Consider the following 27932-nt stretch of genomic DNA (forward strand, 5'->3'; position numbering starts at 1 on the left):
CGCCTCTCTGCGTGTAACCCTTCTGCGCAGAGTGGGCGTGCCTAGTGGTGCCCCTCCACCCTCCTCACTTCCTTCACTGCCAGAGTCTCGGAGCCTTTCCTCCGAGATGCTTTCTCCCTCTCCCTTCTTCCTGGTGTCACCTGGACATTCTTCCCCAGATGACGTTCTCTCTCTACCCTTACTCGTTCCCTCTTCTGCAGAGTCTGGAAGCACCGCCTTCCCCCTCTGCTCCGATGTCAGTTCCCTGACAACTATGTATGCATTGACAGTCGCAATAATGCTTCTCGTCCAGAAATGGAAGGAAGAGAAAGTCCCAACCAAGGAAGAATGGATAACTAAGATGATGGATTATGCCGAAATGGCAAAAATGACCATGAAGATCAGACACCAAGATGATAAGAAATTCAGTAAAGAGCCCAAGGTGGCTATCACCTATGGAAGCGAAAGCTTTGAAAAAACTCAACATGGAGGCTAAATGGCCAAAATATTGGGAAATTTTAGAACAGGAAGGTGACAAACTGAAATTGCAGAGTTATGACAAACTTAAAGAGAAGGTGCGAGACTGGTTACATTACTTTCAAATAAGAGAGGTTTATAACTTGGATAAAAAAATTGGTTTCCAGGTGGAAAAATCAAAGTTAGAAACAAAATTGTTAGAACCCAATGCTAAGATACTTTCAAGAATGTACAATCTGCTGTTGAAATGGAATACTGAGGAAGAAACGGTAAAATCTGCAATGATAAAATGGGCACAAGATATAGGATATAATATTATGTTTGCTGACTGGGAGAAGTTGTGGACCACCGGGATTAAATTCACGGCATGTAATGCCCTAAGAGAGAATATTATGAAAATGATGTACAGGTGGTACATGACTCCAGTCAAGCTTGCAAAAATATGCCACTTGCCCGATAACAAATGTTGGAAATGTAAAGAAATTGAAGGTACATTTTTTCACCTTTGGTGGACGTGCCCAAGGATTAAGGCTTTCTGGGAAATGATATATAATGAACTGAAAAAAGTATTTAAATATACTTTCCCGAAGAAACCAGAGGCCTTTCTCCTGGGCATAGTTGGCCAATTAAAGAAGGATAGAACTTTTTTTATGTATGCTACAGCAGCAGCAAGAATTCTCATCGCAAAGCATTGGAAGACACAAGATCTCCCCACCTTGGAAGAATGGCAGATGCAACTAATAGACTATATGGAGATGGCGGAAATGACTGGCAGAATCCGAGACCAGGGAGAAGAGTTGGTGGAAGAAGATTGGAGGAAATTTAAAACTTATTTGCAGAAATATTGTAAAAGTTTTGAATGCTGATGACATTGAAATGAATTGCAGGGGTTCTAGCAACAAGGTAAAATGTAAGATTGGATTAATAATAGATAAACTAATAGGACATGAATTTGCTGAACCAATTTTTAAAAGGGATAAAAAAATGGGAGACGTGAGGAAGTCAGGAAAATAAGTTAACTAAAGATGAGAATTTAAGAAAGAGGGAATTTTTGTTTTCTTTTATATGTGTTTTTTCTTTTTCTTTCTTTGTGTTCAATGTCTGTATTTTTGTATTTTGTAATTCTGTATCATTTTCGTTTTTGTATTTTTCTAAACTTTTCTATTGATAAAACCTAATAAAATATTATATATATAAAAAAGAAATTCAGTAAAGAGTGGGGGAAAATTATAGAGTACCTTAAAGATCACTGTAGATATTTAAAAACGTTAGCAGGATTGTTATAAGACTTATAATGTAATAAGACTAAAGTTAAAAATGGATATAAAATGAATTTGAAAAATGTAATTACATGCAGTAAAAAGAATAGATAAATATTGGAAAGCAGGGGTGGGGTGGGGGAAAGTCCGGGGATTCAAGTAATCTCAGATGTGTAAAAAATTGAAAATGATTTAAATGCATAAGAACACTGTCAAAAATGAATATATATATGTGTGTGTGTTGGGGGGGAAATAAACACATGTTGTTGTTTAGTCATTTCGTCGTGTCCGACTCTTCGTGACCCCATGGACCAGAGCACGCCAGGCACTTCTGTCTTCCACTGTCTCCCGCAGTTTGGTCAGACTCATGCTTGTAGCTTCAAGAACACTGTCCAACCATCTCGTCCGCTGTCGTCCCCTTCTCCTTGTGCCCTCCATCTTTCCCAACATCAGAGTTTCTTCCAGGGAGTCTTCTCTTCTCATGAGGTGGCCAAAGTATTGGAGCCTCAGCTTCACGATCTGTCCTTTCAGTGAGCACTCAGGGCTGATTTCCTTCAGAATGGAGAGGTTTGATCTTAGAATCATAGAATCATAGAATCATAGAATCATAGAATCATAGAATCATAGAGTTGGAAGAGACCACAAGGGCCATCGAGTTCAACCCCCTGCCAAGCAGGAAACACCATCAGAGCACTCCTGACATATGGTTGTCAAGCCTCTGCTTAAAGACCTCCAAAGAAGGAGACTCCACCACACTCCTTGGCAGCAAATTCCACTGGCGAACAGCTCTTACTTCTTGCAGTCCATGGGACTCTCAAGAGTCTCCTCCAGCACCACAATTCAAAAGCATCCATTCTTTGAACTAACTGACAGTATGGATTTGATTGATATTTGGAGGACAAAGAACCCCTTAGATAAAGAAGGAACATTCTTTTCTGAGGCCCATCTATCATGGACAAGAATCGACCAAATATGGACAACTAGAGGGCTGGCACCTAAGACTAGAAAAGTGGAAATCTGCCCAAAAACTTGCTCCGACCATAATGCTATGAAAGTGGAATTGAGACTCACTCCAATCGGTTCCTTCAGATGGAAAATGAATGACACCCTACTAAGAGACCAGGAGATTGTGAAGAAGGCCCAAAAAACTTTAAAAGACTATTTTGAAATAAATTTGAACACTTCGGTGGAAAAGAGAACAATCTGGGACGCAAGTAAAGCAGTCATGAGAGGATTCCTTCCAGTAGCACCTTAAAGACCAACTAAGTTAGTTCTTGGTATGAGCTTTCGTGTGCATGCACACTTCTTCAGATACACTCTGTGTATCTGTGTATCTGAAGAAGTGTGCATGCACACGAAAGCTCATACCAAGAACTAACTTAGTTGGTCTTTAAGGTGCTACTGGAAGGAATTTTTTTTATTTTGACTATGGCAGACCAACACGGCTACCTATCTACTACTGGAGTCATGAGAGGGTTTCTGATACAACAGAATACGATTAAGAAAAAACTCTGGAACGGAAAAAAGGACAAGATATTAGAGAAGATAAGAGACGGAGAGAAAAAATTGAGACTAAAACCAAAATCAAAAGAAGTTTTAAGAGAAATTAAATTCCATCAAGCACAATATGCGAAACTGATAAACAAGAAGTTGAATGGAAAATTAAACAAATGAAACAAAGATCACTTGAATCAGCGAACAAATGTGGAAAACTGATAGCATGGCAGTTGAAAAAGAGACAAAAATTGAACTTTGTTACTAATCTGGAGGTTGAAGGGAGAAACATTCAGAAACCAGAAGAAATTAGAAAGTGTTTCCAGAGATATTTCAAAAAACTTTTTACGCAAGGGCCTCAGGAAGAGACTGAGATAGACCAATTTTTAAAAGTTAATGGATTACCAAAACTATCTCAGGAGAAGAGAACAATCCTGAACTACAGAATAACACAACAAGAAATTGAGGGTGCCATTCAGAATATGCAACTAGGTAAATCTCCAGGCCCAGATGGACTTACCTCCAAGTATTACAAGACATTAAAAGACTTTTTGATACAACCACTAATGGAGGTTTGCAATCAGATTATGGAGGGGAAAAAGGCACCGGAATCGTGGAAAGAAGCTTTCATCACATTGATACCTAAACTGGAATCTGAAAAGACTCAATTTAAGAACTACCGTCCCATCTCACTCCTTAATGTGGATTACAAAATTTTTGCAGATATTTTGGCAAGTAGATTAAAAAAAGTGCTAAATGAAGTAATTCATAAAGACCAGGCAGGCTTTCTCCCAGGTAGACATCTGTTTGACAACACTAGGAATATTATTGACATTTTGGAGCTTTTGCAGACTAATATCAATACGAAAGCAGTTTTAATCTTTATAGACGCAGAGAAGGCCTTTGACAACATTTCTTGGAAGTTCATGAAGAAAAATTTGGAAGGGATGGGAGTGGGACGGGGGTTTCAAAATAGTATAGAAGCAATCTATTCAGAGCAAAAAGCCAAACTGATAGTGAACAATGTGGTGACAGAAGAGTTCAAAATTGAAAAAGGGACACGACAGGGGTGCCCCCTATCCCCTCTGTTATTTATTTCAGTCCTGGAAGTACTTTTGAATATGATTAAGGAGGACCGGTTGGTGCAAGGAATACAGGTCGGAGTGAAACAATATAAACTGAAAGCTTTTGCAGATGACTTGGTTTTAACATTACAGGAGCCAGAATCTAGTACAAAAAGAGTTTTAGAATTGATTTATGAGTTCGGTCGGGTGGCTGGATTTAAGTTGAATAAGCAAAAAACCAAGGTTTTGGGGAAAAATCTGACACCTTTAGAAATAGATGGGTTTCAGAAGGAGACAGAGTTAAATGTGGTTAAGAAAGTGAAATACCTAGGGGTTAATTTGTCTGCTAAAAATTTGAATTTATTCAAAGATAATTATGAAAAATGTTGGTCAGAAATCAAAAAGGATTTAGAAATTTGGTCAAGATTAAAACTTTCCTTGTTGGGTCGAATAGCAGCTGTAAAAATGAATGTATTGCCAAAGATGTTGTTTCTGTTTCAAACCCTACAGATTGTGGACAGAGTGGAATGTTTTGGAAAGTGGCAGAAAGATATCTCTAAGTTTGTCTGGCAGGGCAAAAAGCCCAGGATAAAATTTAAAATACTAACTGATGCAAAAGAAAGAGGGGGATTTGCCCTGCCGGACTTAAGGTTATATTATGAAGCTGCAGCTTTCTGCTGGATGAAAGATTGGTTTCTATTAGAAAACGCTGATGTCCTAGATCTGGAAGGGTTCAACAACGCTTTTGGATGGCATGCATACTTGTGGTACGACAAGGTAAAGGTGCACAAAATGTTTAAAAACCATATTGTCAGAAAAGCATTATTTATTGTCTGGACCAAATACAAGGACTTACTAGAAAATAAGACCCCGAGGTGGTTATCACCAATAGAGGCTAAGGCCCGAAAAAGACTCAATATGGAGGCCGGTTGGCCAAAATATTGGGAGATAATAGAAAAAATAAAAGGGCCCAGGAGGTTTGGTTTGGATGCAACTTGAACCTCTTCCTCTATTGGATGATCTCTGTAGGGATGCATTTGGGAACCTTTGCTATTATTAGATTCCTATTAGGCCAGGAATTTCCCCTCTTAATGTTTTCTCCAATACAGGATCAATAATGAACCCATCAGCAAGTCTTCCTCCTCCTCCCTGCTTTAGGTGTTTCCAGGGATGGCATATTGCTTTGCGACAATTGTAAGCAGTTCCATTCCTGTTCTATTCCCCCCCCCAAAGATATTTATTAAAGTTTTTAAAATATAACAATGAAAAAAATATTAAAAAACAAAATACAAAAATACAACATAAAAACAGTTAAAAAACAAATAATTTTCCATAACATATCTTCCTTACGCTTATTTCCCCAGACCTCCTCGTACCTCCCTTCTTTGTATTCCACTTCAATTTGTTAGTTCAGCAAATCCTTACCATTAAGCTTTTACCCATTTATAAACCTTTTTTTTCGTATCTCCTAAAGCATTACAGCTGGAAACCCCTTAGTTTCTATCCAACATCCTTCTAACATTCATTAATTTTACAATATTTCTGTAAATAGTCTTTAAATTTCTTCCAGTCTTCTTTCACCAACTCTTCTCCCTGGTCTCGGATTCTGCCAGTCATTTCTGCCAATTCCATGTAGTCGATCACCTTCATCTGCCATTCTTCCAGAGTGGGTAAATCTTGTGTCTTCCAATACTTTGCAATGAGTATTCTTGCTGCTGTTGTAGCATACATAAAAAAGTTCTGTCCTTCTTTGGCACCAATTGGCCGACAATGCCCAGGAGAAAGGCCTCTGGTTTCTTCAGGAAGGTATATTTAAATACCTTTTTCAGTTCATTATATATCATTTCCCAGAAAGCCTTAATCTTTGGGCACGTCCACCAAAGGTGAAAGAATGTACCTTCCGTTTCTTTACATTTCCAACATTTGTTATCGGGCAAATGATAGATTTTTGCAAGCTTGACTGGGGTCATGTACCACCTGTATATCATTTTCATAATATTCTCTCTTAAGGCATTACATGCCGTAAACTTCATACCTGTGGTCCATAACTGTTCCCAGTCAGCAAACATAATATTATGTCCAACATCTTGTGCCCATTTAATCATAGCAGATTTCACCGTTTCATCCTGAGTATTCCATTTCAACAGCAAGTTATACATTCTTGACAGTTTCTTAGTTTTGGGTTCTAACAGTTCTGTTTCTAATTTTGACTTTTCCACCTGGAAGCCGATTTTCTTGTCCAAATTATATGCCTCCATTATCTGATAATAATGAAGCCAATCTCTCACTTTGTTTTTTAATTTTTCGAAACTCTGCAATTTCAATTTGTCTCCTTCTTGTTCCAAAATTTCCCAATATGTTGGCCATTTGGCCTCCTTATTGAGCCTTTTCTGAGCTTTTGCTTCCATTGGTGACAACCACCTTGGGGTTTTATTTTCCAATAAATCTTTATATCTTACCCAGACATTAAACAATGCTTTCCTGACAATATGGTTTTTGAATGCTTTATGTGCTTTGACCTTATCATACCATAAATATGCATGCCATCCAAATACGTTGTTAAAACCTTCTAAGTCTAAAATGTCTGTGTTTTCAAGAAGTAGCCATTCTTTTAACCAGCAAAAGGCTGCTGATTCATAGTAAAGTTTAAGGTCTGGCAGGGTAAATCCACCCCTTTCCTTTGCATCTGTTAATATCTTAAATTTTATTCTGGGCTTCTTGCCCTGCCAGACAAATCTAGAGATATCTCTCTGCCACTTCTTGAAGCAATCCATTTTGTCCACAATTTGCAATGTTTGAAACAGAAACAACATTCTTGGCAATACATTCATCTTTATCACAGCAATACGACCCAGCAGTGAAAGCTTCAAGTTTGACCAGATTTCTAAATCTTTTTTCACTTCGACCCAGCATTTTTCATAGTTGTCTTTAAATAAGTTCCCATTTTTGGCTGTCATGTTGATCCCCAAATATTTCACTTTCTTTACCACAGTCAATCCTGTCTCATTCTGAAACCTATTTCTTTCAATTGGTGTTAAATTTTCCTCTAAAACCTTAGTTTTTAACTTGTTCAATTTAAACCCTGCCACTTGACCAAATTCTTGAATCAGTTCTAAAACTCTTTTAGTACTAGATTCTGGCTCCTGGTAGCGTCAATACTAAATCATCTGCAAATGCTCTCAGTTTGTACTGTTTGGCTCCGACCTGTATACCTTTAACCAACCGGTCCCTTCTAATCATATTTAGCAGAACCTCCAGGACCAATATAAAAAGCAATGGGGAGATTGGGCACCCCTGTCGTGTCCCTTTTTCTATCTTAAATTCTTCCGTCACCACATTATTTACAATTAATTTAGCTTTTTAATGCGCCCTCTTGCCCAGATTATCCGGAGCTTTGGGCTGGGCTGTCATCAATATGCTGATGACACTCAGCTCTATCTACTGATGGATGGCCACACCAACTCGGCCCCTTACACACTGACCAGATGCTTGGAAGCTGTGGCTGGATGGTTTCGTGGGAGCCGATTGAAACTAAATCCTTCGAAGACAGAGGTCCTATGGCTAGGTCGGGATAGCATGGGGATGAGGGACCAACTCCCTTCTCTTGCGGGGGCCCAATTAGTGCCATTGCCTTCCGTTAAGAGTTTGGGTGTAATCCTTGACGCCTCCCTTTCCATGGAGGTGCAAGTCACAGCAACAGCCAAGGCGACATTTTTCCACCTTCGCCGCATCAAGCAGTTGGTCCCTTACCTTTCCCGCCCCGACCTGGCCACAGTGATCCATGCAACAGTCATCTCCAGGCTTGACTACTGTAACTCGCTCTACGCGGGGCTGCCCTTGAAGCTGTCCCAGAAACTCCAGCGGGTACAGAATGCTGCAGTGAGGCTCCTCACAGGGTCTCTGCCATGGGAGCATATTCATCCAGTGCTTTTCAAGCTGCACTGGCTCCCGGTGGAGTACAGGGTCAGATTTAAGGTGCTGCTTTTGACCTTTAAAGCCCTTCACGGCCTAGGACCCTCGTACCTACGGGACCGCCTCGCCTGGTATGCCCCACGGAGAGCCTCAAGGTCCATAAATAACAACACCCTAGTGGTCCCAGGCCCTAAGGAAGTTAGATTGGCTTCAACCAGAGCCAGGGCCTTTTCAGCACTGGCCCCAACTTGGTGGAACGCTCTGTCTCATGAGACCAGGGCCCTGCAGGATCTGATCTCTTTCCGCAGGGCCTGTAAGACAGAGTTGTTCCGCCTGGCCTTTGGATTGGAGCCAATTTGATTCCCTCCGCCCCCTTTTTCTTTTTTCTTTTCCTTCTCCTGCAATGAGGCTCCATTTTAATATTTTAATGTTCCATTATTTTAATGTTGTATTTTATTTTTGTTTTTAAGTTATAATCACTCATCTTGTTTTTATTATTGCTTGTAAGCCGCTCTGAGCCCGGCCTTGGCTGGGGAGGGCGGGGTATAAATAAAAAATTATTATTATTATTATTATTATTTTTGTTCAGAATATATTGCACCTATACCATTTTCAAAACCTTGACCTATCCCCGTCCCATGTAGATTTTTCTTCATAAAACTCTAAGAGATGTTGTCAAAAGCTTTCTCCGCGTCCACAAATATCAAAACTGCTTTAGTGTTTATATTCACTTCTAGTTTTTCCAAAATATCAATTATATTCCTCAAATTATCAGACAAGTGTCTTCCCGGGAGAAAGCCTGCTTGGTCTTTATGAATCTCTTCCATCAAAACCCATTCCTGTTCTAAACCTGTGCATACTGTGCTTTATCCCCATGCATCACGCAGTGGGTGCAACAGCAATTTAGAACTGCAGTACTGTAAAAATGCACTGTAAATGGTACAGCCAATCTCTGGTCTTTCTTTTCATTATAATGAATGGTGCAATTGGAGCTGGCCCAACGCACTTGGCTCTTGTGCAGTTGAGGGCAGGGCAAGGCAAAGCAAAGCAAAGGCAACAGGTCATCTCTAGCTGCTTAAAACTGCCAACACATATGATTCCAGAAGCTTGCATGCATATCAGGAATTGTCACATGATCTGCTCTAGCCTATTGATGGAAAGAGGCTTCCTCAGCTGATGTGATTCGCGTCTCCTCCTTTGGGCAGAGCTAGGTGGTGGTGCATAGACTGAATCCTGGCTTAATCACTGAGGTCATTAGTCTAATGCAGGGTGGCCAATGTGCTGCCCAGGGGTGGCTGTCCTGCTTCGCCACCTGAGGTGAAATGGGAATTGCTGCCTCCTGGCCCTGCCTGCCGTGCACCTGCTTCTGCACCCCAGTTCTTGCCAAATTTGGCAGGAGCTGGGGGGCTCCTCCAAGTGTTGCTGCTTGCTGGAATGCCTCCCTTTCGGCAGCGGAAGCAGTGGGGCGGGCAGGTCATGCGCCACCTTTGGCTCTTCTGCCGCCTGAGGCAGGCAGTTTGCCCTGTCTCATTGGTGGGCCGGCTCTGGTGGTGCCTGGAGGGTACTGGGATATTTGGGATCACAAGTCCCACCAACCCTAACCATTGGCCATGCAACAGATGGGGCTGATGGGAGACATAGTCCACACCCTCTGGAAGGCACCACTTTGGCTATCCCTGGTGGGGTTGAGCATGGCAGGCACTTAATTCAGTTTTTGAAATGGTAGGTATGAAGTATCTCACCCGTCTTCTCAATCCTTTTTTTAAAAAAAAATATCCTTAAATTGTTTCAATTTAGCTTTGGAATTTTGCTTTAGGTAAAACTCAGTAGCAGCTGGGATTGGGGTTCATAGTCATGTACCCCTTCATTATCTCTCTTTCTCTCCTTCTCTTTCTCTGTGTGTGTGTGTGTGTCCTTGCGTAAACTCAGTTCCTTTTGGTGCACAGCTCATAAAATGCTTGTCAGATTGGCATGCTCTCAAATTGCCAACATGACATAATTGACTTTGATTCTCCAGGCTGTGTTGAGGGAATTCCTTGTACTGTACAATAGATTTTGCTATCTGCACTTTTGCTACTGCAAATCCTTGCTCACTATCACCAAGTATCCATTGGCCTGCCCCCAAGGGGAATGGAATTTGTTTGTCTTGTTCTTGGCTTCCTGCAATGCCAAACACAGCAACAGTCCTGTCCCTTTTAAACCCCACCTGCATTCCTCCCCCCCCCCCACTCTTAATAATAAAATGTTAAAGAGGATCAGAGAGCAAAAGTGGTCAGATTTTTCTATGGTGCGTATTTAGTGTTAATAAAAAATATGCATTAAGGGTTGTATACTAACCCAACTTACCTGGGAGTAAGAACCATTGTTCTAAATGTGGCTTACAGCAGGCAGACATAGTTACCCAGAAATGTACGCAAATGGTTTTAAAAAAATAATAATAATCATCAGCTGCTATTGGAAGTAGTGACATCACCACAGCAATGACATCTTGTACTGCATAGCATCTCTTGTTTGCATGACTTTTACAAAACAACAACAACAATAATAACTCAGCTGCCTGATGAGTACCCCCAAGCACAGCTACTCTCCCCTACCCCCTGGCAATACCATGATAGGAGATAGGATTAGAAACATAACAAGGTGTGTTAATGGCCACTGTCCTCACCTCAATTTAACAGAGTTCAAGAGAATACATATTTCAGCAGCACAATAGACCTGACACAAAATTGTGTTGCACAGTTATAATAGTCTAGTTCAATAAGTTGCCAATCAGTTCGTGTGTTTTTTCACGACTGAAGAAGGTTGTGCTGCTAAATGTCACTCACATGCTTGTGAATGGCTGCAGGCAAGCAACCAGTGGTCAGCTCAGGTGCAAGCTTCACTATTGAAAGAATCTTCACCATCCATCCCTGGTGGCAATCAAAACATTTCCCAAGAAATGGGCATGTTGAAATTTTCCATTCCTAGTGCTGCTGCTGAAATTCTTCGAGTGCTTCATTGGACCACTTCCAGCACGGACTGCCATGCGTGCAGTGGACCCATGATAACAGTCTCCAATCGTGCAGTTAATTAAGGATAATATGAGAGTTATTATCCTTGTGACCCCCTCAGGGTCGGGGAGGGCGAGCTTTCACTCTTGAACTGTCCGTTAACTGTCTCTCGCTCTGACGGAATACGAGGGGCAGGGGCCCTGAGTGCTTGACACTGCATGAATCAGAATCTCTCCAATGCGGCAGCCATGAGCGGAAGTACTTCTGTTTTTTAAGATAAAATCTGGACTTAAGAAACAGGTGTGTTTGGGAAGAAGGAGACATGATAACCTGCTAAATGAATTAGCCACTGTGTGCCAAGGTTTTGATCTGGAGAGTAATTTGCCATAACAGGATTATTATGTAAGTGAAGGGGGGCCTTCTGTTCACTTTTTATATTTACAATATATTTGCTGATTTATGATCTGGCAAACCTTCACTGAAGATGAACTAAGTAATTATTATTGGATTGAGTTTACTATTGGATTACAATTATAAATGGAATGTAACAGGGACTTTACAAGAACTTTAGAATCTCCCTACGGAGTTCTTCAAATGAGAGACTGTGTAAAATACTGGTATGGTTTTGTGGCACTGTCTCCTCTGGAGAGCATTAATTTGGATTTATAATTGCTTTGGTGAGATATCAGCTTGTTGAAAAAGATGGGAAGATTAAAGAACAAAGAGCTAGATGTCCGCCCAGAGCTTAGCCTGATGCCAGTATACTTCAGTATACAGGAGGGAGAAAGGTTGTTTTCTGGTGCTCCAGAGAAGCGGACACGGAGCAATGGATCCAAACTACAAGAAAGAAGATTCCACCTAAACATTAGGAAGAACTTCCTGACAGTAAGAGCTGTTCGACAGTGGAATTTGCTGCCAAGGAGTGTGGTGAAGTCTCCTACTTTGGAGGTCTTTAAGCAGAGGCTTGACAACCATATGTCAGGAGTGCTCTGATGGTGTTTCCTGCTTGGCAGGGGGTTGGACTCGATGGCCCTTGTGGTCTTTTCCAACTCTATGATTCTATGATTCTACTTTTGGTTCAGATAAACAAGATGGCGATGGCTCTGACACAGTTTGAAAAATAGCTCTTGAAGGGAGACAGTACGGAATACTGACGATGGATTATAACAGGAAAGGAAGTACAAAGGAAAAATATTTTACACAGAAAACTACAGGCTTGAAATCCCTCTTGGAAGTTAATGAATATGGATTTTTTGAATACGAGTGAAGACATTATTTGCAGCAGTGGCTGCAAAAATAGAAAGGATCAAGATCGGAATTGCTGTATTTGGATTATATATGAGATTATGTGCAGGATTTAGGAAAAATTATCTCTGAACAATCAGAACACAGGAAGTCATCCAATTTGTTTTATTTGGAATGTATAATTGGCTTTATAAATTGTATTATTGTTATGTATTGGGTTTAACACATTTTATGTTACAAGGCGCGTTCTAATCAATCGTATAAGCGGTGGAAGACAAACGTTCCAATGGCAAGTAAGTGCATGCACTTTCAACTGTCAACTGTCAATGGTCAGTTCTTGCTCGGCATTATTGTGTTGTGCAGTCAGTTCAGTTTTTGTTTTCCTATGAGTGAATTGTTGTCACTGACAAATGTTAAATAAACGTAGTTGAGGAACTTATACTGCCTTGGGCTTCTGACTTCTTCCGAACATTTAACAATTATGATTTGGCATGATTTGATATTGTAATAATGTGGCCCATATTGGAGTGTTATTAATGGGGGGGGGGAATTATTATTTTTTAATAAAAAGAGTGCTTCATCAGAAGGTTTTACTCAAGGCTATATTCTTTCTTGTCCAGAGGCAAGCTGGTCAAATGAGAAAATGTGCTATTTGATCCAGCCAGAACTATGTCTGCTGTTACTGTATCCCATATTCCACAATTCCACAGTTGGGTCTCTGGCTACAACAGCTTCAGAATAGCAAAATATGGAAACAATGGTTGGTGAAATCAAATGAGCACATGCACACTCATTCATGCCTGAGTACATTCCAAATGTTCCCATTCATCAGAAACTTTCCATATTTTCAGTTACCTGTCCCCCTGAAATCTCTATCCCTATTATTGCCTTTCAAGAATGCCTTGTTGAAATGTTTATTTAGCACTGCTGTTCTTCAGGGTTCAACTGAATCACTCTCTTCTCAGAGCCTCCAGAAGTTAAATCTCCCCGTGCAGCTAGGCAGTTTTAGACTTTCAACTTAATGGTCTTGTGAGGCTCTCTCTCTCTTTAGATGGCCATGTGTATTGTTTCCTTCTTGCAAATGTGATAGGACACATCGGGCGTATGCTAAATTTGGGGCCCTCCCATTCATTCTGCAGAGTAGGGACCCTCAACATCTGCCCTAAAGTCCTGTCTGGATGGCATCTCTGCAGATGGTGTTTGTCTCAAACGCACATGCATATGCAGAGACAGCAAAGCACCATGCACTGTGCAGCCTAATGAGGCTCATTTGGGTTAGTCGAATAAAATGCAGGACCATTAAGTTTTCTCTTTATATCTTTAACACACAAGGAAAAAAATCCAAATACCCTATTTGTTTTTGAATCAGTGCCTGCAGGAGATGGTGTAAATCCTTCAGCAATGGGTGTTGGAATAAGATCAGGCAAGTGACCCTTGGTATAAATCAGGGCTATTGCACTTACACCCCAGTTTTGAACTGTGCCACATCAGAGGGTATGTTGTTGGGGCACATTACCCCAAAGCATTACCATGCTTGGTATTTATTTGGAAAGAAGACTGTTTAAAATTAGCAAATACCTTAGTGGTGCAGAACCATAAAAAGGTTTTGACCATCATGTTTTTACATGATACTGTTGGGCTGCAGCGTAGACTCATTGAAAATTGGCACAACTAACTTAGGTCCATTCATTTCAGTGGGTGTAGAATCCTTATTCATTGAAATAGATGCATTTGCCTAGATTGAAGAAACAAAAATATAAACTTGCCAAAAGTGGCAAAAGCACTTAAAAGCTTGTGGAACCAGTTGGGCTGAACTGGTAACCATGAAACCAGGAAGTTGAATGGGATGTTTTGTCTTTTGTTTTTACTTGCCACACAGATTGGCTCTTCAGCGACTCTGAACCAGAATGTGTCAATGGGAATCCAAGGGCCGGGTCTCATAAAAAGTTGTTTATTCCACTGATGACTTGGCTGCTCTTATTCTTTTTGATGGCACAATAGTTTTGATGGTTATAGTTGTTGTGTTTTTGCATTGCAATGACAAATCCTTCCAAGGTAGCCAAAAAGGACCTTAAGAAGAGTGAGATGAAAATGTAAGAGCTGTTTTGTCTTTAAAACTAGAATAGATGTAGGCAACAGGATTATTTCAGGTAGCACTGTTTTCCTTTCATCTCTGCCTGAAAATGTCTTTTATGAAATTCCGTGTGTCTAAGCTTAGCAGAGCACAATAATGGCCAAGTCTTTCAGGTGCTGTATAGGGTAAGCTTAGCGATGCCTGATCTCATTCACAAGCTGGCTGTGTCCAGGACGTCATTTTGTGTCATTTTCATGTCATTTTGGTGCTTAAGGTAGAAATGGCAAACCCTCCCGCAGGACACAATCTACTTGCAAAACAGGAAGTGAAGAACATAGGCAGCTGTCTTATACTGAATCAGACCATTGAGCCATCTAGCTCACTGTTGTCTACACCGACAGGGGATCTGTCCCAGCTCTACCTGGAGATGCCAGGGTTTGAACCTGGAACATTTTGAATGCAAAGCAAATGCTTTCCCCACAGAGCAATTCAATACCATGGAGAGCTCTCTGTGAACAATTTGCTTCAACAAGGGTTGGCAGTAAGCTGAGGTCTTTTGCGTTTCTGTCTCAAGTCTACATCTCCTAAGCTCTGATCCTTTTTGAAGAACGAAGATCTCTTCAAGGGCTAACCTTCTGGCCTATAGACAGGCACTTTTCCTGCACTCTGTACTCTCCCATCTGGTGTACCCTCTGCACCTTTGTCTACTGTGCAGTAATGTCTGTACTCACTAGCAGTGGCTCTCCAGAATTTTAGGCAAGACAGAAGTCAGGGAGGTGCCAGGGATTGCACCGTTCCCATGGGATGTAAGAAGGCATAACTTTCTGTTCTGACCCATGTTCATCACATTCAGTGCTATTTTAATTACACCACAGTTTAGCTTCCTACAAAAACAATGTTCGTCTCTCTGTTTACTGTGGTTGAATTGTACATAATTAATTTTGCTATTATTAGTCATAGTGGAAAGTAGTAGCTACTGTGGAAAGCTTGGCCACAGCAGCTCATGCACTGGTTACTTCAAGATTTGATTACTGCAATGCACTCAGTGTGGGGCTTCCATTGTGCTTCCTTTGGAAACTGCAGTTGGTGCGCAAAGCTGCAGCCTGACGGCTGACAAGAGTGAGACCCTTCAGCATATAACATCTTTGCTCAGAGTTCTGCAGTGGTTGCCGATTTGCTACCTGACCTAGTTCAAGGTGTTACTATTAGTATATAAGGCCCTTAACAGCTTGGGACCAGATTACTTGTGGGATCACATTACTCCATATATACCTGATCAACCGCTTCCATCTGTGGAACTGGCAGTGTTACGGGTGACACATAATACTCATTCCATATTTGTAAGGAATCTGTATTTTAGTGTGGCAGCACCTACACTTTGGGACTCCCTCCCTTCCCTGCCCTCTTCCCTGCTGAAAACATTGTTCTTTAGGTGAGCCTATCCAGCTACGCTCGACCACAGCAAACTATGTCAACCACAGCAAACTATGTCGACCACAGCAAACTATGGCAAGTTCTTAAAGAAATGGGAGTGCCTGATCACCTCATCTGTCTCCTGAGAAATCTCTATGTGGGACAAGAAGCTACAGTTAGAACTGGATATGGAACAACTGATTGGTTCAAAATTGGGAAAGAAGTACAACAAGGCTGTATATTGTCTCCCTGCTTATTTAACTTATATGCAGAATTCATCATGCGAAAGGCTGGGCTGGATGAATCCCTAGCTGGAATTAAGATTGCTGGAAGAAATATCAACAACCTCAGATATGCAGATGACACAACCTTGATGGCAGAAAGTGAGGAGGAATTAAAGAACCCTTTAATGAGGGTGAAAGAGGAGAGTGCAAAATATGGTCTGAAGCAAAATATGTTCAAAAAAACGAAGATCATGGCCACTGGTCCCATCATCTCCTGGCAAATAGAAGGGGAAGAAATGGAGACAGTGAGAGATTTTACTTTTGTGGGTTCCATGATCACTGCAGATGGTGACAGCAGCCACGAAATTAAGAGACGCCTGCTTCTTGGGAGGAAAGCAATGACAAACCTAGACAGCATCTTAAAAAGTAGAGACATCACCTTGCCATCAAGGTCCGTAGAGTAAAAGCTATGGTTTTCCCAGTACAGTGGTGCCCCGCAAGACGAATGCCTCGCAAGATGAAAAATTCGCTAGACGAAAGGGTTTTGCGGTTTTTGAGCTGCTTCGCAAGACAAATTTCCCTATGGGCTTGCTTCGCAAGACAAAAACGTCTTGCAAGTTTGTTTCCTTTTTCTTAATACCGTTAATACCCAGGGTGCATTGCTTGAAGAGGTGCAGTTGCGACTTGACTTCGAGGAGCAACACATTGCATGCGGTGTGGTGGCCTTTTTGAGCTTTTTAAAGAGTTTGCTGAATTTTTGAAGCTTTTCCAAAACTTCTTTTGCAGCCATTTGGTAAGTTAAACTTTTCAAACTTTTTTTTTGGGGGGGGGGTTGGATTTTGGGTTGGGGTGTTTGGAATTCAAGGACTTGGTGTTGGGGAGGGGTTTGCAAGAATCTGGAAGCTTGTGTGGTTTTTTTCTGCATTTTTATGATTTTTTGTGACCATTGGGCCACTCTGCTGTTTTTTTTTAAAAATTCTGGATTTGAATTTCTGTGTGGTGGGTGGCTGGGGGGACAGCTGAGGAGGGGTTTGCAAGAATCTGGAAGCTTGTGTGGTTTTTTTCTGCATTTTTATTATGTTTTGTGACCATTGGGCCACTCTTTTTTTAAAAAAAAAAAAATTCTGGGTTTGAATTTCTGTGTGGTGGGTGGCTGGGGGAACAGTTGGGGAGGGGTTTGCAACAGTTGGGGAGGGCCTGGGGGAACAGTTGGGGAATGATTTGCAACAGTTGGGGAGGGCCTGGGGGAACAGTTGGGGAAGGGCTGGGGGAACAGTCGGGGAGGGGTTTGCAACAGTTGGGGAGGGGCTGGGGGAACAGTTGAGGTTTTTGAAGACTTTGGTGATTTTTGAAGCTTTTCCAAAACTTCTTTTGCAGCCATTCGGTAAGTTAAACTTTTAAAACTTTTTTTGGGTTTTTTGGATTTTGGGTTGGGGTGTTTGGAATTCAAGGACTTGGTTCTGGGTTTGAATTTCTGTGTGGTGGGTGGCTGGGTGCTTTTGAATTTTTTGGATGTGAAGCACTGATTATTTTGGGGGGGGGGTTACGAAGGTAGGAGCTGTGCTGCCATGGGACCCAAGAAGACTGCTGCTGCAGAGGCCGGCGAGGGGAAGAAGGCGAAGGTTACGCTGGAAATGAAGAAGGAGATCATCCGGAAGCACGACGGTGGAATGCGTGTGACAGACCTTGCCAGGGAGTACGGGAGGAATCCATCGACCATCAGGACCATCCTGAAGATGAGGGAGAAGATCCTTGCGACTGATGCAGCCAAGGGAGTCACCAGGATCGTGAAGAACCGCCCAGCTGTTCTGGAGGAGGTGGAGACTCATAGAATCATAGAATCATAGAATCATAGAGTTGGAAGAGACCACAAGGGCCATCGAGTCCAACCCCCTGCCAAGCAGGAAACACCATCAGAGCACTCCTGACATATGGTTGTCAAGCCTCTGCTTAAAGACCTCCAAAGTAGGAGACTCCACCACACTCCTTGGCAGCAAATTCCACTGTCGAACAGCTCTTACTGTCAGGAAGTTCTTCCTAATGTTTAGGTGGAATCTTCTTTCTTGTAGTTTGGATCCATTGCTCCGTGTCCGCTTCTCTGGAGCAGCAGAAAACAACCTTTCTCCCTCCTCTATGTGACATCCTTTTATATATTTGAACATGGCTATCATATCACCCCTTAACCTCCTCTTCTCCAGGCTAAACATGCCCAGCTCCCTTAGCCGTTCCTCATAAGGCATCGTTTCCAGGCCTTTGACCATTTTGGTTGCCCTCCTCTGGACACGTTCCAGAAGTTGCTGCTCATCTGGTTAGAAGAGAAGCAGCGCGCAGGGGACACAGTGACTGAGGCCGTCATTTGTGAGAAGGCCAAGGCCTTGCACGCAGACCTCGTCCGGGAACAGCCAGGAACCTCAGGCGAGCCAGAAGTCTTCAAGGCAAGCAGAGGCTGGTTTGACCGGTTCAAGGCAAGATCTGGAATCCACAGCGTGGTCAGGCATGGAGAGGCTGCCAGTTCTGATGTTTCTGCAGCTGAAGACTTTGCAGCAGAGTTCCTGGAGGTTGTGAAGACGGAGGACTATGTTCCACAGCAGGTCTTAAACTGCGACGAGACCGGGCTGTTTTGGAAGAGGATGCCCAAAAGGACTTTCATCACACAGGAGGAGGCCAAGTTGCCTGGCCACAAGCCCATGAAGGACCGTGTGACCCTGCTCTTCTGTGCCAATGCAAGCGGCGACCTGAAGATCAAGCCCCTGCTGGTGTACCACTCAGAGAACCCACGGGCCTTCAAGAAACACAAGGTCGACAAAGAGCAGCCGAGTGTCATGTGGCGATCCAACAGTAAGGCTTGGGTCACACGTGTGCTGTTTGTGGACTGGGTAAATCTTGCTTTTGGCCCTGCTGTCAAACAGTACCTGCTGGACAATGACCTGCCGCTGAAGGCTTTGCTTCTGATGGACAATGCTCTTGCTCATCCTAAAAGCCTTGAGGTGGACTTGTTGGAGGAGTTCAGCTTCATCTACATCATGTTCCTGCCGCCTAACACCATGCCACTGCTCCAGCCGATGGATCAGCAGGTCATCGCCAATTTCAAAAAACTCTACACCAAGGAGCTTTTCAGGCGATGCTTCGAGGTGACTGATTGCACCACCATCACCCTGCGGGAATTCTGGAAGGACCACTTCGACATCGTCACCTGCTTGAAGATGATCACCACGGCCTGGAACGGGATCAGCCAGAGAAATTTGAATTGCGCTTGGCGCAGCCTGTGGCCGGACTGTGTGGCACCAAGTGACTCTGATGCACCAGAGTCAACAGTGGTGCAGGACATTGTTGCCTTGGGGAGGACCATGGGCCTGGAGGTCACAGAGGAGGACGTCAGCGAGCTGGTGGAGGAGCAGGACCACGAGCTGACCACCCAGGAGCTGGTCGAACTGCAGGCAAAGGCTGCGCAGGAGCAGGCCTCGCTGGAAGAGGAGGAAGCAACTGAGGAACGGCTGTCCTCCAAAGAACTGAGGGACATTTGCCTCAAGTGGAAGGATGTGCAGGCTTTTGCACAGCGGCACCACCCTGACAAGCACGTCGCACATGACCTTGTGAACACTTTTGATACGAGGGTCATGTCGCCTTTCAGGGAGGTGCTGAAAAGGCGGATGAAGCAGCAGACCATGGACAGGTTCTTCAGCAAGAAGCAAAGAGTGGAAGAGGAACCTTCTTCGAGTTGTCCCCCAGAGTCTTAGAAAATGTAGTGTACACTTTGTTGATTTTTAAATGTTTTTCTGTCATGTTTAGAAACTTAATTTATTGTTCCTTCAATTTTTGAAATGCTCTTTACAGTATGTGTGACTTTAAAGAGCAGTTAATAAACTCTTGTTGTACCAAATTGGCTTTGTTTGGACTTTTTTTGACCATAGGAACACATTAATTGAATTTCAATGCATTCCTATGGGATTTCGTGCTTCGCAAGACGAAAAATCCGCTAGTCGAAAAAACTCGCGGAACGAATTAATTTTGTCTTGCGAGGCACCACTGTAGTGATGTATGGAAGTGAGAACTGGACAATAAAGAAGGCTGATCACCGAAGAATTGATGCTTTTGAATTATGGTGCTGGAGGAGACTCTTGAGAGTCCCATGGACTGCAAGAAGATCAAACCTCTCCATTCTGAAGGAAATCAGCCCTGAGTGCTCACTGGAAGGACAGATCCTGAAGCTGAGACTCCAAGACTTTGGCCACCTCATGAGAAGAGAAGACTCCCTGGAAAAGACCCTGATGTTGGGAAAGATGGAGGGCACAAGGAGAAGGGGACGACAGAGGACGAGATGGTGGGACAGTGTTCTCGAAGCTACCAGCATGAGTTTGACCAAACTGCGGGAGGTAGTGGAAGACAGGAGTGCCTGGCATGCTCTGGTCCAGGGGGTCACGAAGAGTCGGACACGAATAAACGACTAAACAACAACAAACTACCTTCTGCCTTCATAGTTGGAGGCAGTAATGCTTCTGAGTTTCAGTTTCTGGGAATCATAAATAGGGAGAGTTGCTCTTGCACTCAGGTCCTTCCCATTGAAGCATCTGGTTGGCCGCTGTGAGAACATGATGCTGAACTAGATGGGACATTGGCCTATTCCATTTGGGCTGCTTTTTCCTCTTTCCTCTCTCAACAAGCCTTCTAAAGTAGAGATTTGCATACCTACTGGTATCTGTTTTGAATTTGAAATAATTTTTATATATGCAATTGCTCTGGTTATCTGGTTATCTCCCGCTTGGACTCTATTTTTGAAGGCGACTCGGAAACTACAACTAATCCAGAATGTTACCGCTAGACCTCCAAGAACAAGGCACATTTTCCTGCATTTACTGATGCAGAAACAAGAGTAAACTTATGTGCACATGTGAAACTGACATGGACTGTACCTTGGCTGATTCATTCATACCTGAAAGGGAGTGTAGTGCAGTCTTTTCAGTGCTGGCCTGGGAAACCTGGTACTATACTCTCTATTGGTTTTAAATTGTGCCATTGATTTGTTGTAACTCATCGCCGGGATCTTATGGTGACAGATGTGTTAGAAATCCAATCCACCAGTGAATGAAGGAATGACTCAAAGGAGTACAAGCATGTCCCTATTTTCAGCTAAAATGCTGGACTCATCCTTCTGGAGACATTAGCCTTATGTATCCCTCCAGCCCATTTTGCCAGTTCCCTGCCTATAGCTTTCCTCTTGATTCAATTTTCCTGCCTGTGCCTTGGCTATCCCCTTTCTTGGAGATTGCTCATGACTGAGAGTGTTCTTGATGGAATACGGAGAATAAAATCCATTTGTAAAAGGTATGTAATACCTGTGCCTAGGGCTGGGTAGATCTGTCAATTTCAGTTTCCCAGTTTCTCATTTTTTTGACCTGAAGTTTAGCCCTCCACATTTCCACATCAGTTTGTGCATTTATTTAGTTTTTAATTTTAAAAATTAAATTCATAAAATTAAATTAAATTTTAAATTCATAAAAATTTGCAAGCATTATAGTGCAAATGTCTTCTGCTATACACATTTTTGCATGCAATTTTGCCTAAAATACATTTCTTTGAAAAGCAATTCCCCCAATATAAAGCATGTTGTATGTTATGTTGACTAATATATGCATATTTATGGACGGATTACCCCAGTAAAGCATTTTTCTATGCTTTATTTCGCAGGGGAACTGCATTGCAAAATTTAGAGAAGAGTGAATTTTGAAGGATTTCAGTTTGGTGTTTTGTTTTGTTTGTTTGTTTGTTTGGTTTGGTTTGGCATTGTTCTGGAAAGTGTGAATAAGGTTGTTGTTCTGGAAAGTGTGAACTGAATAGAATTTCTCCCCCACTTGTACCTGAGACTATACCCTTGAAAGCTACATAGCTTGGAAAAATCTCATAGACAAATCCTCGGAACAAGGCTCCTACTTCCACATGTGGTGGTTCTGCCCCATATCTGTAGCTTTTGGGATTGAATCTTTGCTTGTTTTTCTAAAATAGCAAACAAAGTCACCCCAAAAGTAGCCCCTTCAGCTCTTCTTTCTATTTTCACTAGCCCTAAACGCCTCCATAAATATCTCAATAAATCCCTCTTGGTTGCAGCCACATCAACAATATCTGGAGACAGGAAAACATCCCTGGGAGTTTTGATTGCACATTGGTATAAGCGTGTTCAGCATCTCGCTCACATGGAAATGTTAAAACATGCTGTGAGGAAAGTGAGGGGCCAAAATACATTAATTCGACACTGTATAGCCTTCGTCCCTAACTTTCATAAATACTATTTTTTGAGTGTTAACAACCTCAAACTACTCACCCTGGGTTTTTGAGGGGCTAAGGAGATAGATTTACTTAGTGCTTATCTAATCATCACCAACAGCAACAACTTAGAATGATTAGGAACATAACAGAGTAAATCCTATTGAACCCGGTGGGACTTACTTCTGAGGAAAAATGCTTAGGATTACAGTGTAAGGCTTGACCCAGTTACCTGGGAGTAAGCTCCATTGAATACTTCTGAGAAGACAGTGTAAGGCTCCATTTACAATAAAGGAATCAATGGCTGGCTGTTGAAGCATTATAATTAAATAATTTAAAGTGGTTACATTTCCCTTCAACATTATAGGAAGGACTTCATATGCCTGCTTCACAGTTTCCTTCCTTTGGTGCAGGTATTTTTTTTTCTGTAACGGACTCCGTTTTTGCACCCACACCCACCACTTTTAATTGTTCTCCAAGACGTGGAGGGGAGGAAAAAGGAAAACCGGGACATTCTGGGATCAAATCAGAAACTGGAATAGCTTCTGTAATTCTGGGACTGTCCCTGGAAAATTGGGACACTTGGAGGGCATGTGGAACTGTAGTCCAAAACATCTGGAGGGTATCAGCTTGCAGAAGGCTAGAATTGGGAATCCTGGGGGAGATAGGCAAATAGTCTGACCTGGTTAGAAGGCACCTTCCTACATTCTTCCAAGTTTCAGAATGAAAAAAAGTGACGCTAAAAGCAGAAAATGAAGAAGATCTAAAGGGAGGGTCTGCTCTGATTTGGAGGGAGAGCATGGAAGAAAATATACTATGTGGCAAGTCCAGCTTCCTGAGATTTACAGCTTCTGTTTTTTAGAAGTAACTTTCTTCTAATGGCTGTGAAGAATGAGGATAGGAAAGAAATACAATTCAGTACACATTTAAGGGCAAATTGACCTAATTCACACTTTCCAGAACAATACATGAAGCAAAACATGGTTGTCCATTGAAATGTGCATTTCTGTGAATTTTGTGAGGCATATCACCAGCCAGGTATTGAGTCCAAAAATGATTGAGTCCAAAAATTACTGGAGTAAAGTGCGCATAGAAATGCACATATTAGTGAAAATGAGAAGCAAGAATGCATTATCTTAGGAAACAAAGTTGTAGAAAATTGCTCACTGATTTGGAAATGTGGAAAACTCAAGTGGGAAATGAGAAAGTCAGGGAAAGTGAAATCTACAGATTCCTGCAGAGGCAGGTGACACTTACTGAGATCTCTGAAGCCTGAGGGGCAGCTCAAGGAGGTTTTGCTGTTGCCGGTTGTCAGAAATAGGCAGTTCAGTGTCTCTTATAATAATCCCTTGTCCCTCTGCATGGTCAGAAGAAATGGTGTAAATTTATACAAAAAAGCAAACACCCCCCAATAAATTATGCAAAACTTGCTCGATTTGCATAAAATATGCAGGTTGCAGAAATCAGCTGGGCACCAATGCGATTTGCTACGTGAATATACTATTGAGGAGCTGACATGATTAACATTTCTCAAAGGGGCTCGCAGGGCACGTGACCTGCTTCCATTCCAACCTCGGAGAACTTCCTTTGTTTCCCTTGACACCAGTCGGCACATCGCAAGATCCAAAGCTTGTCTACAGAACACATAATTAGCTTTCCCCAACGCTCTTGATAACAGCAGCAGCTAAACGGAGAGGGAGGCTGCACTAAAGCCGAGATGGGCCCGCACAGGATCAACCAACCAATCGGAGCCCTGGAGGTGGGGCTTGAGATCCGGCAAATAATTACTAAATGCATTTCCAGCCCAGTTGGTCTGGGCTGCTGAAAGATCTGGCTGCAGAGTGAGAGGGGAAGCAGGAATCTAAGCACCGGTGTTTGTGGAACGCTGCTGTAGCATCAACCCTGGACTGCCTCCTGCTGCCTCCTTCCTGTCTTCCTTGGTAAAAGGTACTGCCACCTGGGTGGATCATATGGTCTGGGTCTGTTATGCTTTAGCAGCCAGAGAAAAGTTTTTATTAGGAAAATTTCTGCCGCTTGTGTGGAAAAGGAAAATGGTCTACTAGCTTCTCTTCTTTGCCTGAAAAACAGCAGCAGCAATATGGTACCTATGTATTGCTTCCCCCTTCCTAACTTTAAGATGGGGGTAATGAGGGGCAGGGGTATGTGTAGGACTGGCAGTGTAGGTGCCTGTAAAAACAGCAGCAACTACTAGTCTGAGCATTTTTAATGCTGTGTGTGAGTGAGCAGCAGCAGCAAGGTCCAAAGCGTTGCCAAGTCTGATCATCCTTGTTGTGCCATGAGAGGTAAATCTATTTAGACCTGGCATGTGTGTGAGTGTTTTTTTAAAGTATGCAATCCTCCAATGTGTGCTAATGCAGAAGTAAATTCCACTGTGTTCAGTCGTGCTTACTCCTGAGTAAATATGGGCACCATTTGAATTCAGAACTTTAGAGGGGGCCTCGTGTGAGCTGTCAAACTTGGACTGGTCCGTCCCCAAGATCCTGGCTTGTCCACGTGAAGTTTGTTTAGTACATTGCAGATGTCTGCAGACAGGCAGCCATGCAACGGTGCTCTCTGGTTTGCAAGCCAAAAAATGTTGACATTCAGGGACCATTCAAGGGCTGTTAGAAAGCCACTCTTGCAAGGAAGTGAGGGCATCCTGCACTTAGAACAGTTAAAACAACAGGAGGAGGAATTTGGGAAAGCTTTTTTTGTCACAATGCTTCTAAACCAGGTGTGGGGAACCTGTGGGGCTTCCCAGATGTTGCTGGACTCCAGCTCCCACCATCCTTCACTCTTTATCCTTGGCCACGCTGGCTTCTGAGGCTTCTGGGAGTTGTAGCACAGCAGCATCAAGAGGACCCCAAGTGCAAAGTGTTATCCCCTTCTGGGATAGCAAATGTTGCTTGAGCATGCCTGTCCTGCACTTAACCGGTGATCCTCTGGAGCCCCCACCCCAAGCCCCCTTGAAGTGGCCCACAGAGGGCTGGGTATAGAGAGCTCCTGGCATTTTGCTTCTGCAGTTGTGCAGTTGAGCCCGTGCTGTCAGCCTGGATATAGGCAGGAGCTCAGAGCACACCTCAGCGGGGTGCCTATGGTGGGTATGCATGCTGTCTTTTTCTAACTGGGCTTGCTCCTGTGTCTTTAAGAGCCCTGACCCACAGAAATTTAATAGGTAAATATTTGCTCAGCACCTCTCCCCATCCTAGGAAAAGCGTCACCAGCCAAATATATTTAAGGTTACTTATTTAAAGAAAAGTCAGGTGAGGATGATTACTGCTATTAGTATTATTCAAAGGGTATCCACTCTCACTCTCTGAATTGCCAACCCCCAGTAATATGAAACCTCAGTTTAAGGAACTTGGGGCTGGGGGAAAAAGGATAAAAGCCAAAAGACTGGAGAAGAGGTTTCACACATGCAGCTTCATATAATGGCCATGAGCCTCACACTGTTTCAGCGCATGTGTGGACATTTCCAATGTGGGGTAGAAAGCACCAGTTCTCATTAGAAAGTATGTTCTAGCCCAGGATAGATTTTGCTTTTTAATTGCAATTGTGGGACATTTAGGGCAATGGCTTTCTTATGCCTCATGCGTGAATACAGCCTGGCAGGGCAAAAACAGATTGGGCAATATTATAGCAGCTGTGTTTTCATAGGTGGAATGGGCTGGATTTGAACTTGGGTCCTTTTACCTAATAAAACCAGCTTTCAACATGTGTCTGAGGCAAACAGAACATTAAATCTGCACCCAAGCCAAGCCCACAGCCATGTGTGTGGGGCTGAGCATCTGAACGTGCCTTACATTGACTTAGAACGCTGGTCTGCATTTCTATCCCAGCATTATCATCTGCTCTGAAATCCAGCAGCTTACAATTTTGAGCAAAGTTCCTTCCCTGTTGCCTGATATCAAGGGAAGATGCTGGTGATTGAACCTGGGACATTTGGTGTGCTAGGCAAATGCTTTGCTTCTGAGCTATGGCCTGTCCATTTGTGGTCCCAGGCTGATGGGTTAGTGAGGTTTCTGGTTCACCTCCCCATATTGGCTTGCCTATCCATATAGGAATGGAGAGCAGCCCTGCCTGAGTATGCTTGCTCAGATGGATCTGGTGTGTCCCATATACTCTTGGGCTGGAGAATGAGGAGTCTTCTTTAAGAGTGGTCTGGGGGAGGCAATGTTTGCTGCAGCATGCTCATTTTTATATTGTCAGCTGCAAGCCCAGTTCCAATGGGTGAGGCAGGTTTTTGAAGCACTACCAAAACTTGTTGAACCTATTTGCTCAGCAGCCACAGGAGGATGAGGGAGCAGACCATTGCCAATGATGCCTCTGCATGCAGGTTCTCTGGGAAGACCCCTCCTCCTCCCACACAAGCAATAATCTGTGCACAGACTCAGGCTTTCCCTAAGAAAGGTGCAGGAATGACATTGATGTTTCCAACCTGAACTGATCCAAACACTGAAGATGCACCTCTTCATCCTGGCACCAGAGATCTTTATATTTTAGGACCAGTCACCTTCTTTTAATTGCACTAGCTTTGCACTGATTTTAATATTGTGTGTTTTAAATTTCTGATGCCCACCCTGGGACCTCTTGGGTGAAGGGCAGATCAGAAACTGAAATGCTAATACTACCAATAATCAGCACCATCAATCAACAAGCCTTAACAAAGAATAACAGCAATTGGCTGCTTGCTGCCCCGACCCCCCCCCCTCGCGTGTGTGTATTCTTGCACAAATGTGTTCATATATGCCTCAACAGGCAGCCCCACCCCCCCGCAGGCCAGAGAGAAAGGCAGAGAGAGTCGGAGAGCGCAGGGCGATCTTCTCGCCCCCAGCGATTCCTCCCCCACCCCACCCCAATCTTTGACTGTATCAGTGGCTCCATTGGATGGGCAAAAGCAGAGCATTTGACGAAGCGTAAGAGAGTTGCGGGTTTCTGAAGGCAGTGGACGGATTCCTCCTTGAGAGTCTGTGTTTGCTTTCCGGAGACTCTGCAGGATTTGTTCGGCTGCCAACTGGGAAAGGCTTTTGATTTGAGACAGAATATTAGGAGAGATGCTTTGAAAGAGGGTTGCAGACAAATGACTCATCTGCTGTAGGAAGAGAACAACAGGAGGATGGGGGGCGGAGCTTGAGAAAGGAGCAAAGGGTATCTCTCACTTTCCTGGGTGGGGGTGATGGGGAGAATACCTGTCTGTAGCTGAAGAGTGAGCTGCAGCAGGAACTGTGGCAGCACAGAGATCACACCTGCTCACCTGCTGAGAGGGTTGCTGCAGCACAGGCATGGGGGAGTTTCACCTGGATTGCTCTCGTGTGAGGGGTCTGAGTTGGCAGGTAGTTTTGGGGAGAGCCCTGGTGGGCCATAGATGTTCTGATCCACCCAAGAAAAGGAGTGCTAAGCAAGTCCCCTTGCCTCAGATGCCACTCCCTCTGCACTTGTCGCCTCTGGCATATGGTTTGGTGGGGGCAGGGAGTGCCCAGAAGCAGCAAATGAGGACAAGGCTTATGTACCTTTAATCATAGAATCACAGAGTTGGAAGGGTA

The 27932-nt window shown here is 43.2% G+C and overlaps 2 protein-coding genes across 5 annotated transcripts in view; both read left to right on the plus strand.

Annotated features, from left to right (window-relative positions):
* Positions 1-358: 358 nt before the first annotated feature.
* Positions 359-27932, plus strand: part of LOC308592420 (tigger transposable element-derived protein 1-like) — a gene marked incomplete at its 5' end in the record, with an annotated part of 444148 nt that continues 416574 nt past the window's right edge. Inside the window, 2 exons of the mRNA XM_081203826.1 lie at positions 359-421; positions 18423-19876. Of these exons, the coding sequence (XP_081059952.1) occupies positions 359-421; positions 18423-19868 (1509 nt within the window). The 3' untranslated portion in view covers positions 19869-19876. The remainder of the gene's footprint in view (positions 422-18422; positions 19877-27932) is intronic.
* Positions 23926-27932, plus strand: part of ZMAT4 (zinc finger matrin-type 4) — a 303658-nt gene continuing 299651 nt past the window's right edge. Inside the window, exon 1 of one of the 4 annotated variants that reach the window (XM_081201037.1) lies at positions 23926-24336. The gene's annotated coding sequence lies outside the window, so the exon portion shown is untranslated. The remainder of the gene's footprint in view (positions 24337-27932) is intronic. The other 3 variants (XM_081201035.1, XM_081201034.1, XM_081201036.1) reach the window with 3 other exon arrangements.

Source organism: Podarcis bocagei (genome assembly GCF_964188305.1).
Source record: "Podarcis bocagei genome assembly, chromosome: 7".
Taxonomy (NCBI): domain Eukaryota; kingdom Metazoa; phylum Chordata; class Lepidosauria; order Squamata; family Lacertidae; genus Podarcis; species Podarcis bocagei.